This window comes from Rhizophagus irregularis, chromosome 7 (assembly GCF_026210795.1).
Source record: "Rhizophagus irregularis chromosome 7, complete sequence".
Lineage (NCBI taxonomy): Eukaryota > Fungi > Glomeromycota > Glomeromycetes > Glomerales > Glomeraceae > Rhizophagus > Rhizophagus irregularis.
Window position 1 is genome coordinate 1,014,123 of NC_089435.1, and position 15,175 is coordinate 1,029,297.

General features: G+C 23.4%; 3 protein-coding genes across 3 annotated transcripts; 2 read left to right on the plus strand and 1 right to left on the minus strand.

Annotated features, from left to right (window-relative positions):
• Window positions 1–2,596: 2,596 nt before the first annotated feature.
• Window positions 2,597–3,019, minus strand: OCT59_027044 (uncharacterized protein; the record flags this gene model as incomplete). The annotated part of the gene is made up of 2 exons (XM_025327661.2): window positions 2,597–2,775; window positions 2,908–3,019. 2 exons carry the CDS (start codon window positions 3,017–3,019, stop codon window positions 2,597–2,599), a joined length of 291 nt encoding a protein of 96 aa, XP_025170123.2.
• A 750-nt stretch (window positions 3,020–3,769) lies between these two features.
• OCT59_027045 (uncharacterized protein) lies at window positions 3,770–4,916 on the plus strand (the record flags this gene model as incomplete). Its single annotated transcript, XM_066136674.1, has 2 exons — window positions 3,770–3,805; window positions 4,539–4,916. 2 exons carry the CDS (start codon window positions 3,770–3,772, stop codon window positions 4,914–4,916), a joined length of 414 nt encoding a protein of 137 aa, XP_065993140.1.
• Window positions 4,917–11,110: 6,194 nt separating this feature from the next.
• Window positions 11,111–12,329, plus strand: OCT59_027046 (uncharacterized protein; the record flags this gene model as incomplete). The annotated part of the gene is made up of 4 exons (XM_066136675.1): window positions 11,111–11,302; window positions 11,372–11,483; window positions 11,928–12,224; window positions 12,307–12,329. 4 exons carry the CDS (start codon window positions 11,111–11,113, stop codon window positions 12,327–12,329), a joined length of 624 nt encoding a protein of 207 aa, XP_065993141.1.
• Window positions 12,330–15,175: the final 2,846 nt, after the last annotated feature.

The following is a 15,175-nucleotide window of genomic DNA, read 5'->3' on the forward strand; positions in this document are numbered from 1 at the left end:
TGCAATTAAAGTTCAGTTGTTTTTCACTTTACGTTTCGTTTCTTATTCATTTTTTTATTTTTTTTATTTTGTTTCTGTTTCATATTTCGTTTTTCACTAATTTATTTCATTTTTTTTAGATATTTTAGTTCTTTCGGTTTTACAATTAATAAAGGTATGCTTTTTTATTTTTTATTTTTTTTTATTTCATTTTATCTTATATTTCGTTTCTTACTAACTTCATTTTTTTTTTACTTTATGGTTTTATTTTTAACTTGGTTTCCCAACCTCTTATCATGATCATTTTTTATTTTTTGTCTCCCATCATTTTTCACCTCATATTACTTCTCATTATTCGTCTCCTATTATTTTCTATTACATCTTTTCATTTTCCATCATTTCTTTTTCTCTCCTGTTTATTTCCCATCATTTCTTTTTGTCTCTCATTTCTTTTTGTCTCTCATCGCTTCTTTTTGTCTCTCATCACTTCTTTTCGTTTCCCATCACTTCTTTTCGTTTCCCATCACTCCTCTTCATCTTCCCATCACTTCTTTTCGTCTTCCATCACTCTTTTTCATCATCCATCATGTCCTATTTCTCCTTTTCGTTACACTTCTCATTACTCTTTTTTACTCCCTTTCTTCTTCTATTACTTTCCATTACTCCATTGTTATTTCTTTTTTTTATTAGCATCTTTCTCCTTGATCATTGTAATTTACTTATCTTTTTTATTTTTTGTTATTGTTTTTTTATATGTATCACTTTAAAAATAAATAGTGATTTTTTTCTTTAAAATCGAAAATGTGGGACTTAAATTTTAATATTTTCAAATAAAATTTCATTAAATTTGATTATTTTGAATAAATATATTTGCAAAAAAATTTTTTAAAATATCTTTGCAATAAAATTATAAGTTTAAATGATCAGCCATCAGTCAATTAATAAATTTACTTTATACTGTATATTGTACATCATGTGACATATGATGTTTAGTACCTTGGAGTAACGTAAAGCAAATATAATTGACTTTACGTTCCGTGCCTTATATAAGGAAAGTAACGTAAATTGACCTAAAATAGTAATTTTACGTTACTTACTTAGCCAATTTCCGTTACTTACTTGCTACCTACCGATATGAAAGTCATAGTAAAGTTATATAATAAATTTATTTCCGAAGCCGTAAATAAGTCGTAAAGTATTCTATTGACTCTATTTAAGAAATAGTAGTCTCTAATCTAAATCTAATCTTATTACATAATACAATAAAATAAACCTAAACTAGTCGCATAAAGGAAACAATGCAATTAATAAGAAGAAAAATAAATTAAAACAAAAATACTAATCTAAAAACTGTACCTAAGATCCTTCATATGCCCCAACTTAAACCCAGAGAGTAAGTTCCAGGCCAACTATCCAGAGAGTTAAGTCCTAAAATAATCTAAGTCCAAAAGAGAAAAGTGACCCAACAATCCGAACTGTTTGACTAAACAGAAAATCTAAAACCTGTGACCACCAAGTTTCGCCTTGCATAATAGTGTCTCGAAGTCAAGTCTCCAATTCTGACTTCAGGGGATAATTCTGTTGAAAATGAGAGAGACAAGAACCAGTATTAAGAAGGAGAGATCGGGAAGAGGAATGGTAAGCTCATTTATCTTTAGTGGAAATATTTTGAGAGGTTTCCCATGCAATAAAAGCATTACAATATGCATGCTATAAATAACGATAAATGCGAAGTTGAAAGTGGAAGAGAGCAGAATAAATAATTCCGGTAGAGCATTTTTCGGTAAAAACGTGTAAAAAGACACTGATCTAGTCCTTTGGGATGAAACCACGCACAAGGTCGTGAGAGATTGGCAAATGTGACAATGGAAAGATGGAATTGATTTCATGCTATATGGATAAAGTGTCAAAAGTAGTCAGGATGGAAGAGTCGTGAGAGTTTAAATGTTTAATAGCAGAAGCTAATCTTTTCTTAAGGTTATGTTTGAAGAAAAAGAGAAATTCTGAAAACATGTAAAAAGTATGGCCAGTTTCATCTGTGTGAAAAGCATGTGTAGCAGAGCAAGTCCATAAATGAGATAGCGTTTCCAGAGCAGATTGGCATATCGAACACAAAGGTTGATGTGTGTAAAGATCAGGTGCATGCGCAGCCAGGTCGATAGAGTCAGGTGTATCAAACATAAGCTTGGGATATTCTTAAAATAGGTGCTAGGACCATAATATAAAGAAAACTGGAAAAAATTCCAAGTGGCATTCCATGAGTAAAAGGATGCATTATATATGTAGCGGGAAAACCTAAAAAGCATAAAAAGGTTGGAGAAATGTAATTGATCATAAGAAATTTCTGCAGATCAGAATCAATCTTATGATCTTGTTATTGGCAGGTCGTCTGAAATAGTTAAATCATTTGGTGAATAAAAGGAATTTAAAGAAGAATGAACTTTTGCAAGGGAATCAGCACAGTCATTAATAAGCGGATCATCCGAATGCGTAGGAATTAACGTTGAATCACAAAGAAGTTTGAATGGATAGATGAGGAATGGACAGGAAGAATAAAGTTATTTTCATTAGTTTGTATTCAGCCAAGGCCCATGGTTATGTTGGCAGCACCAAAATATTAGACAGAGCCATCGGTGTAAATAAAATAATTATTATCATCAATTGGGAAAAGATATGGGACCGAAAGAGCAGAAATACGAGAAGGACCAAAATCTTTAAAACTTTTTTGTAATAGGTTTAATGCTGGTGGTCTTTGATTATAATAAAGAAGAAAATATTGAATAATAAGAAGTCTTACTGTAACAGGTTAAGATGAAAATGAAAAGTTATTGCAAATCATAAATTGACGATTTCATCCTCGCCTGAACCCTCTTTGCCTGCTTCTTCTCTATCATCTTCGTCTCTTTCATTTTCATCATCTTCTATTACCTTCATCTTCGTCTCTTTCATTAAACTCCATCATCATTCTTTCATATTCACTTTCAAGCACTATACCATTTTCGCTTACTTCTTCATTTTCAATATTGATGGTCGGTATCATTTCTTCTCCTTTATTGTAAATATCCATAATATCATGATCATTACTATTAATAGTCGTACTAAAAGAATAAAAATGATGTTAGAACAAGCGTACATGTCATAATAACAAATGTCGATATTTACAATATTTACCGTTTGTTCTAAAATGTATTTCATTCAACGTTGAAGGTATATTAAACATGTATTATTGTCTAATATAACTGCATTACTAATGTTAGGAGCATAGTGACTTCAGAACATTTTCTCAAAGTGAGAATGTAGTTAAAAATTTTACTTTTGATTAAAAAAATATTCTGAATATAGTTAAATTAAAATAAAATACATTGAAAATATAGCTTAATTTGAATTTAATTTTCAAATGACTTAAAATTTAACTTTCGGTTTAAAACAAAAATATAGCTTAATTTGAAAATATAGCTTAAAATTTAACTTCGGTTTAAAATAAAATACACTAAAAATATGTCATAATATGATATGAAAAGAAAAAAAAAGAAAAAGAAAAACAACTTTCAGTTGAAATTAAAATCATCACTAAAAAATTTCTATTGTTAATTCCTTTTGTTTAAAATCATCACTAAAAAATTTTTTTTGTTTAAAATTATCACTAAACTGTTTTCGGACAAAATATTATTAATTATTACGTTTACCATACAATATTGCTACAGACTTTTTTTTTGTTCTTATACTGATAAAATCTATAAACAGTACCTAATAAAGAAACTTTTGAGTAATAAACTTTCATACTATAAATATGTTGAAAAGTTTAATAATTTTATTTATAGATTCAGTTAAGCATAGTAATAAACTTTTTTGATTATAAGCTTACAGATATAATAAACTCATTAATTATAAGCTTTGTTAAATTTTTCAATTCGTGATGTGTACTATGTAAACTTTTTCTTTAAAAAAGAATCATATATTTCACTTTCCTAGAGAAATCATTAATTTCTTCCTAAAAAAATATTTTTTTAAAAAAAAAATCGCTATGCCACCAAAAAAACAGGAATAGTATCAAGCAAAAAGGAGATCAGCTTCCAACTACTACTGTATCAACCCGTGGCCGCAAGAAGAAAGAAGTGTGTCTGTCACTGCTTTATCAACAAAGGTTAATACTACTACACTGAAACATAGTTACAAGAAAAAAGAGCAAGATCATGTAATTAATATACTATTGAGAGATGATGACATCGTACCATTACTAGAAGGTGATTATGAACAACCTGCAAATGTATCACTCGTACCATTACTAGAAGGTGATTATGAACAACAAATGTATCACTCGTACCATTACTAGAAGGTGATTATGAACAACCTGCAAATGTATTACTCGTACCATTACTAGAAGGTGATTATGAACAACCTGCAAATGTATCACTCATACCATTACTAGAAGGTGATTATGAACAACCTGCAAATGTATCACTCGTACCATTACTAGAAGATGATGATGATCAAGGTAAATGGTACTCTGATAAATTTTGCGATTTTTGGTACACCTATTAATTATAATTTTTCCTTAGCTTCAAATCATGCATCAAATAACAATGATGAAGATATTACAGCCTTTAATTCTTTTAACTACATTAAGAAATGATATTGATTTGTCTCCAAATCATCCATTAAGTGATCATGATGATATTGAGGTTTCAAACATTATTAGACATAAAGAGATCACAAAACGAAGCTTAAATCCATTAAGGCTTCCACTGTTAGTTCCAGCATCAAATAATTCAAACATCAATTCAAATAATTTTTCACCATTATTATCAACACCAAATAATTCAAACATCAATCATAATAATGTATCAAGTGGTGCCAGCCAATTTGATAGCATTTTTGGGTTAAATGATGGAGCTATCGACTCAGTTCATGGTAGTGTACAAATCCTAACATTTTGAAACAGGCTAATAGTATGTATTCATTAATGCAAGTACTAATGGCGGATGGGAGACGATTTACAATGCCTATTTCTTCAAACTCATCAACCTCAGTGCATCATCAAGATGACAAAGTAAGTTTTACATAAATTATTAAAATATTTGTCATAGGTGATGGCTCATTGTGACTTCTTAGAGGAACTAAAATGTCTGTTCCTATGAGTTCAAAATCCTCCAAGAAGTGCGCTTGAAAATTTGGCACTCCAGATTATTAACTGTGACTTAAATTCGAATGAAGGAATCAATTGGCTTAAATAGCCAGTAAGTACTTTTGGTGACTTTCGTAACAAGTTGGTCAATAGTATTCAAATTATTCAAAGAAAACAATGCACGGTTAGTGGTTTTCACTTTTACTCATGTAAAATTACGATTAACATTTTTACTAATTAATTTTCTTGAGACTACAGGGAATCAATTAATCCGCAAATGGAAGAGATTGCTGCATTCGTAGATAAGTCTGTAACGGTCCACGTGCTAAACCGATGGTTAAATGCCACAAAAATGGACGAATTACGAGCCAAAATTCAATGGTGAATTTGCATAGATTTGTTATAAGAGCTTTTGCCATAAATTATTATCAAGAGACCCAGAAAAAATGAAAGCTTTAAACAATATAACGCGCAATATTTCTGTGCCATCACGAAATGGTAAAAATTACGCCAGCAATTTGCAACTTTAATATTTATTTATCATCGCTATTTTATATTAGTATATTTTATTATTTTTATAAGTTTTATATAACAAATATTCCTTATTATGATATAACGGATAATACGCTTTTTACAATTATTAGTATTAGAAAAGTATTAAAAATTTTACTAATATATAATTGGCTTTTTATTAAAATGTATTTTATACTTAATAAATAAATGTATCAAAAAAAAAAATAAATGAAGAAATCGGTAAATAATATATAATGCATCGAAAAAGTATATTAGATTAATTGTTTCAGCTAATTTTCGATGATATTTCCTAGCTATTTAAGACCATGTCACAACCATGTCACAACTTCGACAAGACTACGAAAAAGCCTGTCATCAATGGTTCCACAAGATAGTCCGACACCATCTTCCCCAGTATCGCCAGAAAATTTTTTCACCCCCACGTGACCCTAAATAATTTGTCACTTGTGTCACATCCCTCCACTTTCTCATTTTTTATAAGTATTCTGGGGACTTAGATTTTTTTCGGTGTCTAAAATCCTATTCGTCACACGTTATTCGACACATGGTTAATTTCTTAATTCCAGCCAAATCTTATAATGCCGGCCAAAGTCACGTGGGGGTGAAAAAATTTTCTGGCGATACTGGGGTAGATGTCCGACACCACGATAGTCACGTGTCTGATACTAGATCGTTGTGATTTATTGGCGATCACTTATGGGTTTCTGCAATGTAATCACCACTTTTGCATATAATACATTTTGCATAAATATTGTTACCATATTTATTCATACTAATAAAGGCGTTTAATAATAAAAAAAAAAGAAAAAAAGATATTTACTTTATCTTTTTCAATTAGGGAGAATTTTGATATAGCAATGGGTGGTAAAGGTAAAGCATACAGTATAACATGAATAATAATATAAATTAGATTTATCAAAATTATTAAAACAAATTTGTAATGTAATAAAACTAGTTTTGTGTGATACCAAAGAACATATAATATATGAAACAAAATTGAAATATTAAGATTTTTATTTATTAAATAAACTTAATTGGTAATAATCAAATATAATTAAACCAAATTTGCAATTTAACAAACTAGTTTCCAGCAATATCAAAGAATTTGAAGAAAGTGGTACTGAAGAATTTGAAAGTAGTAGTATTGAGAAATTTGAAGGAAGTAACACCAAGGAATCAAAAGGTATATCAAACAAGCTGAAATATTAAGTTTTATTTATAAACAATTCAAATACTACTAGACTAACTATATTATATAAATATTATATTAAATACTTAGCTTGTAAGTTAATATAATTGAATAAAGATAAATTACTCATTAATTTTATTGTATTTCATATAACTAAATAATTTATTAATGATTAATAATACTGTAGTTAGTAAGTTATCGGTTATTTAAATCTTTAGTCCTCTACTTTATTTATTTTACATAACATTCAAATAACTAAATTCTTTGTCTATATAACTATTTAATAATTGATTATATTACAGATGGTAAGCTATAGTAATATATATATTATATTTATTTGTTTAATATTTTACATAATTCAACTAATTATATTCTTAATTTAATTAACTAGATTGTAAGTAATATATATGATTTACAGTAAATACTTTTATATTATCTTTATATCTAACAAATTAATAATTAATACTATAGGGTGTAAGTTATATGATGTCTATATTTATATTATTTATATAATTTAACTAATTTCTTTATTTGAAAAATTATTAAATAATATAGTTCGTAAGTTATTTATTTAATTCTATTATTACTTATTATTATAACATTTACATATAATTTAAACTAACTAATTTCTTTATTTAAAAAATTATTTTGTAATTATTTTAGTTGGTAAGTTATAAGTTATTTACTTAATTCTATTATTACTTATTGGTTATAATATTTACATATAATTTAAACTAAATAATTTATTTATTTTAAAAATTATTTTATAGATAGTAAGTTAATTATTTAATTCTATTATTACTTATTGTTATAATATTTACATATAATTTAAACTAACTAATGTCTTTATTTAAAAAATTATTAAATAATATAGTTTGTAAGTTATTTATTTAATTATATTATTACTTTTGTTATAATATTTACATATAATTTAAACTAACTAATTAATATAGTTTGTAAGTTATTTATTTAATTCTATTATTACTTATTGTTATAATATTTACATATAATTTAAACTAACTAATTTCTTTATTTTAAAAATTATTAAATAATATAGGGAGTAAGTTAATTATTTAATTCTATTATTACTTATTGCTATAATATTTACATATAATTTAAACTAACTAATTTCTTTATTTAAAAAATTATTAAATAATATAGAGAGTAAGTTATTTATTTAATTCTATTATTACCTATTGTTATAATATTTACATATAATTTTAACTAACTAATTTCTTTATTTAAAAAATTATTAAATAATATAGTTTGTAAGTTATTTATTTAATTCTATTATTACTTTTGTTATAATATTTACATATAATTTAAACTAACTAATTTCTTTTTTTAAAAAATTATTAAATAATATAGCGAGTAAGTTATTTATTTAATTCTATTATTACTTATTGTTATAATATTTACATACAATTTAAACTAACTAATTTCTTTATTTAAAAAATTATTAAATAATATAGGGAGTAAGTTAATTATTTAATTCTATTATTACTTATTGTTATAATACTTACATATAATTTAAACTAACTAATTTCTTCATTTAATTTATTTTAGTGGGTAAGTTATAAGTTATTTATTTAGTTCTATTATTACTTATTGGTTATAATATTTACATATAATTTAAACTAAATAATTTATTTATTTTAAAAATTATTTTATAGATAGTAAGTTATATATTTAATTCTATTATTACTTATTGTTATAATATTTACATATAATTTAAACTAACTAATTTCTTCATTTAAAAAATTATTTTGTAATTTATTTTAGTTGGTAAGTTATAAGTTATTTATTTAATTCTATTATTACTTTTGTTATAATATTTACATATAATTTAAACTAACTAATTTCTTTTTTTAAAAATTATTAAATAATAAAGCGAGTAAGTTATTATTTAATTCTATTATCGCTTATTGATATAATATTTACATATAATTTTAACTAACTAATTTCTTTATTTAAAAAATTATTAATAATATAGGGGGTAAGTTATTTATTTAATTCTATTATTACTTATTGTTATAATATTTACATATAATTTAAACTAACTAATTTATTTATTTAAAAAATTATTAAATAATATAGAGAGTAAGTTATTTATTTAATTCTACTATTACTTATTGTTATAATATTTACATATAATTTAAACTAACTAATTTTTTCATTTAAAAAATTATTTTGTAATTTATTTTAGTTGGTAAGTTATAAGTTATTTATTTAATTCTATTATTACTTTTGTTATAATATTTACATATAATTTAAACTAACTAATTTCTTTTTTTAAAAATTATTAAATAATATAGCGAGTAAGTTATTTATTTAATTCTATTATTACTTATTGTTATAATATTTACATATAATTTAAACTAACTAATTTCTTTATTTAAAAAATTATTTTGTAATTTACTTTAGTGGGTAAGTTATAAGTTATTTATTTAGTTCTATTATTACTTATTGGTTATAATATTTACATATAATTTAAACTAAATAATTTATTTATTTTAAAATTATTTTATAGATAGTAAGTTATTTATTTAATTCTATTATTACTTATTGTTATAATATTTACATATAATTTAAACTAACTAATTTCTTTATTTAAAAAAATATTTTGTAATTTATTTTAGTTGGTAAGTTATGATAACCCAGAAAATTCTTCTATCACGTGACATGTTTATATTTGGGAAATTGGTTCCTTTTTTGGCTTTTTTGGTGTAATGATATTTTGCATTAATAAGTTATTTATTTAATTCTACTATTACTTATTGTTATAATATTTACATATAATTTAAACTAACTAATTTCTTCATTTAAAAAATTATTAAATAATACAGTTTGTAAGTTATTTATTTAATTCTATTATTACTTTTGTTATAATATTTACATATAATTTAAACTAACTAATTTCTTTTTTTAAAAATTATTAAATAACATAGCGAGTAAGTTATTTATTTAATTCTATTATTACTTTTGTTATAATATTTACATATAATTTAAACTAACTAATTTCTTTATTTAAAAAATTATTTTGTAATTTATTTTAGTTGGTAAGTTATAAGTTATTTATTTAATTCTATTATTACTTTTGTTATAATATTTACATATAATTTAAACTAACTAATTTCTTTATTTAAAAATTATTAAATAACATAGCGAGTAAGTTTAATATTTATTTAATTCTATTATTACTTATTGTTATAATATTTACATATAATTTAAACTAACTAATTTTTTTATTTAAAAATTATTAAATTATTAAATAATATAGTGTGTAAGTTATTTATTTAATTCTATTATTACTTATTGTTATAATATTTACATATAATTTAAACTAACTAATTTCTTTATTTAAAAATTATTTTATAGATGGTAAGGTTTTTATTTAATTCTATTATTACTTATTGTTATAATATTTACATATAATTTAAACTAACTAATTTCTTTATTTAAAAAATTATTAAAATTAATATTAGGGGGTAAGTTATTTAATTCTATTATTACTTATTGTTATAATATTTACATATAATTTAAACTAACTAATTTTTTTATTTTAAAAATTATTTTGTTATTTATTTTAGTTGGTAAGTTATAAGTTATTTATTAATTCTATTATTAACTTATTGTTATAATATTTACATATAATTTAAACTAACTAATTTCTTTATTTATTTAATAGATCGTAAGTTATAAGTTATTTATTTAATTCTATTATTACTTATTGTTATAATGTTTACATATAATTTAAACTAACTAATTTCTTTATTTATTTAATAGATCGTAAGTTATAAGTTATTTATTTAATTCTATTATTACTTATTGTTATAATATTTACATATAATTTAAACTAACTAATTTCTTTATTTAAAAATTATTTTACAGATGGTAAGTTTTTTATTTAATTCTATTATTATTATTGTTATAACATTTAATATAATTTAAACTAACTAATTTCTTTATTTAAAAAATTATTTTTGATCTAGCTTGTAAGTATCTCTATCATTATATATTTTATATAGTATTTATTTGTTAACTGAATTCTTTCATTTGAAAAATATCTGTTACTTTAGTTGGTAAGTTGTAAAATGTAAATTATAGGTTATTATATGTATTTATCCAAAAATTAAGACTTATATTATATTACATTAAATTCCTAATTAAATTTTAGAGTAAGTAATAATTTGTTTTGTGTATATTATAATACAGTCTATAATATCTATAATATAATTTTAATTATTTAAATTTATAGATTTGGGAAAAGTAGAAATACAATTATGGATGATTTTATCCTTGAAAAAAGATTAAGATGGATTCCTTATAACAAATTTAAAAATATTGAATATTTTAGTGAAGGAGGATTTGGTACTATATACAAAGCTATTTGGTTAAAGAATAATGGAGATGAAGAAGTAATTCTTAAATGTCACAAGAATTTAAATGAAAATTTAAATGAATTTTTAAAAGAAGTATGATAGTATATTATTTCCATTTTTTAATTTAAATTAAAATTAATAAATTATTATTATTTTTTATAGTGGAAATATCATACAAATGTTTTAAGTTCGAATGATATTATATTTTTTTATGGATTTACAGAAGATCCAAATACTTCAAAATATATGGTAGTAATGGAATATGCAAATAAAGGTAATTTAAGAGAAAATTTAACAAGAATAGTCAAAAATAATTGGAATCAAAAATTATATATGTTGTACGAAATTATTTCTGGACTTAGTGAAATACATAAAAAAAATCTTATTCATTGTGATTTTCATGATGGTAATATTTTAAATCATAATCATGAGGATAAGGATAAAATTTATGTGTGTGATTTAGGATTATGCCAACCTGTAAAATCATTTTTGAAAAAGTATGATGTTTATGGTGTAATGCCATTTATGGCTCCAGAAGTTTTAAGAGGTAAATCTTATACTCCAGCTAGTGATATATATAGTTTTTCTATGATTATGTGGGAACTTACATCCGGGGTACCACCATTTAATAATAGAGCACATGATATGCAACTTAGTTTTAGTATTTGTAAAGGTGAACGTCCTGAAATTATTGAAAATACTCCACAATGTTATGTAGATTTAATGAAAGAATGTTGGAATGAAGATTTATCAAAAAGACCATCTTCTAAAGAAGTATTAAAAATTATTGAAAAATGGATTTTCTGTCCTCCTTATGATGAAATTAATGAAGAATTAAAAAGCAACATTATGGAATTTATAAATGCACCAATTAGGCAGTATAACAATCTTGTTATTGAATCACATCCACAAGCATGCTATACAAGTCGCTTACTTGATTTTACTAGTAAAAAATTGAATGAAATGATAGCAAGTGAAGGTTTGAGTGAATATATGGTTAATTCGAAGCCATTAGGTATGTAATATAGTATATAAAGAAAATTAATCTTGCAAATTATTTGTGTGAAATTAATTTTATTTAATATTTAATTATTTAGATATTAAAACAGATGAAAATTAACTAATTATTGTTTGTTTTTAAAAAAATTTATAGTTTTTTTAAGTGATATTTGATATTACACATTCAAAAGAAATTTTATTTTATTTTATTCTTTTTAAACTTATTTAAACACTAAGGCTAGAGTAGTAAAATATTTTACAAGTCTCTTAGTTTGTAATTTAAATAATTCTTTTTCACTTTTTTTTTATTATACTTAGAATATTTAAACACTAAGATTAGAGTAGAAGATATTTTACAAGTTTCTTAGTTTGTAATTTAAATAAATCTTTTTTTATAACTTTTACAATTATGAGATATAAATTATCAAAATAATAATACAAAACCATTTCCAAAGATAATGTAAAATTTTTTATACTTATTTCAATAGCTAATTGTATTTAATCTATATTTGTTGACTTTTAAATATTTTGATAAGAAACTACACCAAGCTGGATTATATAATGCATCAGTTATTTATTTTTCTTAATAAACTAAAGTCTTCTAACTTTATTCTACTGTATTTCGAATTTCGATGTACAAGTAAAAATGTACATGCTAAAATGAATATATGTAATAATTTATTGCTTAATGTAATTAAATTAAAAAAAAAAATTCAAACGTACAATAAATTATTATACTACAAATCACAGTAAACAATTCACTTGTTAATAATAATAATAAGAAGAATCGGGAAAAAAGGCAATTACCGTGGTGCCGCAGCATCAATTCGATCACTGATCTAAATCTAAATGGTTTAAGAATGTGGTTCAGAAAAAAATTTGGTTTGAAAAAAAAGGCCAAACCGAAAAAGAAAAGGTGAAAAAAATTTTCAGATTGGGAAAGAAGTCAAAAGCAAACCTGAAAAAAGAAAAGTGAAAAAAGAAAAAGGATAAAAAAGGAAATCAGTTTAAAAAAAGGGAAATTTTCAAAAAAAAGAATCCGTAAAAAAAAAAATTCTGAAAAAAAAGGACAAATAATCCGGTCCAAAAAGACCGAAAAAAAAAATTTTAAAAAAAATTAATAATACGGTCTAAAAAAAGACTGAAAAAATAATAATATAAAAAATCAGTCTTGAAAGACCAAAACAATAGGATTATTTAATAAAAAAAAAAAATTCAGTTTGGGAAAAAAACCAAACCTAAACGGGGAAAGAATGAAAAAAAACCTAAAAAATTCTCGTGTTGAAAAAAAAACCAAACCGAAAAAAGAAAGAGGAAAAAAAAATGAAAATTTTTTAAAAAAAGGAAAAAAAAAGGAAAAGAAAAAGGAAAAAGGTGGTTCGAAAGAGAAAAGAGGAAATTTAAGAAAAATAAAGAACCGAAAGTAAAAGATCGATTCAAGAAAAAAAAAAATTAAAAAAAAAGGGAACTGAAAGAATTCAAATCAGTTCGAAAGAAAAGGAAAAAATTTTAAAAATGGGTTTAAAAAAAAATGAAAAAATAAAAAAATAAATCGGTAGTCAAAAAAAATTTCCTTCATTAACCATATACAACATGACTTGCGGGTCTTAGCTTTTAAGAATACGGATCAGCAATTCAAAATTCGAGCTACTGAAAAGTAGAATTTTTTTGATCGTTTTAATAAAAAATTAAAAACGGACGAAACTAAAAAAAGAAAAATTAACATGAATCATTGAATCAAGTACAAATTAGCGGAAAAACGTACTAATACTGACTATGTCCTCAACTCAATTTTGAATCTGATGACCAAAAATCTGAAGAATAGGCCTTGCAACTATGCGGTTAGTCATATTATATTGAATAAAATTGGTCAAAATAAATTTAAGAAATACTTACACAGCCCATCTTTGATAAACTTTTCCACCATAACATCGACAATAATCATGTCTCTTTTGCCTATTAAAATATATTAAAATTAGTAGTGTTTAACGAAGTAAAAGAACCACCGACCACATGACGGAAATCATAGGTTAATCCCAGGTATTATAACTTATTAAGAATTTTTTAACACAGACCTTTAAAGTAACCTATTAACATATATCCCATATAATGATAGCTATAGAATTGATATTCGGACGCTTGCCTAGATCTATAATTCTGCAACATTCACTTTGAGTTTTTTAGCTTAAGTGTAATTAAGCATTGTATGATTAATTTCTGATTAGTTTTAATAGAATAAAATGAAAGATTTATTTATTGATGTTCTGTTGAGTATAGTAGAAATTTGTTAGTGTATAAATAAACTATTGAGTGGTTTGCAATAGAGAATGCATATGACGATTTTCATTCTGCGGATTGGCGGATTTCACGGAACCTTAGATTTTACCAAATATGTATTAATATTGGTGATTTTTCCAAAATAGATAAAGTTTAATTTGCTAAAATAATTAATAAATGTAAACTTGTAACGCACAAATATACATATTTCTTTTTGAAAAAAAAAATGCCTCGTCAACTTATTGCTGATTGTCTTAGTTATATATATTTGAATATTTAGAAGATAAAAATACCTTATATTCATGTTTATTAGTTAATCGTCAATTCAGTGAAATTTCCGTCAGAATTTTGTGGAGAGATATTTGGAATTATCAAGTTTATTATCTAGAAGAATATAATTTTAAATCATATATATGTATCATTATCAATTATTAGAATATTGGTACGGTACTTACTTTTTTTCCTGAGGAATCAAAGGATTTTTTACAAAAAGAAAACTTTTTCATTATCAATCTAACTCAAACTCGAAAATCTCCAATGTTTAATTACCCGTCATTTATTAGAGTGATTACAATCCATGGATTTTGCTATCGAATGATTTAAAGATTTCCTTCTGATTTAAGAGGTTTAGGATATAATGAAAACTTATTATTACAAGAATTATTAAAAAATGTTTATGAATCAATTTTC